General features: G+C 33.7%; 1 protein-coding gene across 1 annotated transcript in view; it reads right to left on the minus strand.

The window, feature by feature from the left end:
- Positions 1 to 1,806, minus strand: part of LOTGIDRAFT_109731 (hypothetical protein) — a gene marked incomplete at both ends in the record, with an annotated part of 22,834 nt that extends 21,028 nt beyond the window's left edge. The window contains one exon of the mRNA XM_009046216.1: positions 851 to 1,806. Coding sequence (XP_009044464.1) covers positions 851 to 1,806 — 956 coding nt within the window. The remainder of the gene's footprint in view (positions 1 to 850) is intronic.
- Between the last annotated feature and the right edge of the window lie 551 nt (positions 1,807 to 2,357).

Consider the following 2,357-nt stretch of genomic DNA (forward strand, 5'->3'; position numbering starts at 1 on the left):
TCTTAGACCTTTCGACATCCACAAAACAAAAGCAACTCATTAATGAAATTTGTGTCTGGGAAATTAATAAGAACTGATAAAATAGGTGGGATGGTTTAGTTTGATTATTAAATGAAACCATTTTTATCCCAATTACTATAAAAACCATAAATTGGATATGAAACATATGTGATAACATAGCGATAACTTAGTTACAGTTACTTCCTGTTGGCCAGACGGCAATTTTGAACTTTGTTATCCAGAAATAGGCTACTCAGTTCTGTTTTGTCTATTCATAGTCTGGTTAGTCTAAGCTACTTTGTATTTACCAATCAAATTTATTTCTCATTCAAAAGTCTTCTTATGGTTAAGTCTAGATAATCATAGCTTCAGTCTAATTGCATTAAGGGGATGTTTTCCTAATTGCATAGAAAGAGGTATTTTCCTAATTGCATAAATGGGGTGTTTTCCTAATTGCATAGAAAGAGGTGTTTTCCTAATTGCATAAATGGGGTGTTTTCCTAATTGCATAGAAAGAGGTGTTTTCCTAATTGCATAAATGGGTTGTTTTCCTAATTGCATAAATGGGGTGTTTTCCTAATTGCATAAATGGGATGTTTTGCTAATTGCATAAAAGAGATCTTTTGCTAATTGCATGAAAGAGGTCTTTTGCTAATTGCATAAATGAGGTGTTTTCCTAATTGCATAAAAGGGGTGTTTTCCTAATTGCATAAAATAGGTCTTTTGCTAATTGCATAAAAGAGATCTTTTCCTAATTGCATAAAAGAGATCTTTTGCTAATTGCATAAAAGAGGTGTTTTCCTAATTGCATGAAAGAGATGTTTTGCTAATTGCATAAATGGGTGTAAACCTAATTGCATAAATGGGTGAAAACCTAATTGCATAAATGGGTGAAAACCTAATTGCATAAATGGGTGAAAACCTAATTGCATAAAGGGGTGAAAATCTTATTGCATAAATGGGTGAAAACCTAATTGCATTAATGGGTGAAAGTTTATTTGCATAAATGGGTGAAAATCTAATTGCATAAAGGGGTGAAAACCTAATTGCATAAATGGGTGAAAACCTAATTGCATAAATGGGTGAAAACCTAATTGCATAAAGGGGTGAAAACCTAATTGCATAAAGGGGTGAAAACCTAATTGCATAAATGGGTGAAAACCTAATTGCATAAAGGGGTGAAAACCTAAGTAAATAGATGGGTGAAAACCTAATTGCATAAAGGGGTGAAAACCTAAGTAAATAAATGGGTGAAAACCTAATTGCATAAATGGGTGAAAACCTAATTGCATAAATGGGTGAAAACCTAATTGCATAAAGGGGTGAAAATCTTATTGCATAAATGGGTGAAAACCTAATTGCATTAATGGGTGAAAGTTTATTTGCATAAATGGGTGAAAATCTAATTGCATAAAGGGGTGAAAACCTAATTGCATAAATGGGTGAAAACCTAATTGCATAAATGGGTGAAAACCTAATTGCATAAAGGGGTGAAAACCTAATTGCATAAAGGGGTGAAAACCTAATTGCATAAATGGGTGAAAACCTAATTGCATAAAGGGGTGAAAACCTAAGTAAATAAATGGGTGAAAACCTAATTGCATAAATGGGTGAAAACCTAATTGCATAAAGGGGTGAAAACCTAATTGCATAAATAGGTGAAAACCTAATTGCATAAAGGGGTGAAAACCTAATTGCATAAATAGGTGAAAACCTAATTGCATAAAGGGGTGAAAACCTAATTGCATAAAGGGGTGAAAACCTAAGTAAATAAATGAGTGAAAATATAATTGCATAAATGAGTGAGAAACAGAAGCAAAATGTTACCCGATAAAAATGCAGAGGTTAAAAACCCTTAAGATATTAGGTCCAAACTTTGTTTACCAAAGATCTTAGACGCATTTTCATTCTATAAAAATGTTCGCCATCATTTCGATCGATAAGCTATTAAACTATTTTGTACTTCTTTATTTGTCTCGGAATTTAGGAGGTTTAGACTTTGAGAACGGGCTGTAGCCGAGTCGGTTACAGTGTTGGAATCTTTACATGACGTCAGATACTTGGTTAAGCCGAAAACATGGTGAATGGGGATTCAAATCTCGGTCCACGATAAAGTTTTGCACATCTTCACAATGTCAAGCCATTACGAACTTCGTCTTATACCTTGACTGCAATAGCCACCTTCCAAGTATAACCGAATGCAGGGCTTTGATTGGATTTAATACTAACGAATACAGTCAATCAAAGATTATAAACATTATGGCTTATTGTTTACAGACTTTCTTTCGATGACTCTGATTGGCTATATTCGCGAACATACAATCCAATAAAGTTGCTTCGCTTGCAAACTTCCATGA

This window comes from Lottia gigantea (assembly GCF_000327385.1).
Source record: "Lottia gigantea unplaced genomic scaffold LOTGIsca_10, whole genome shotgun sequence".
Taxonomy (NCBI): domain Eukaryota; kingdom Metazoa; phylum Mollusca; class Gastropoda; family Lottiidae; genus Lottia; species Lottia gigantea.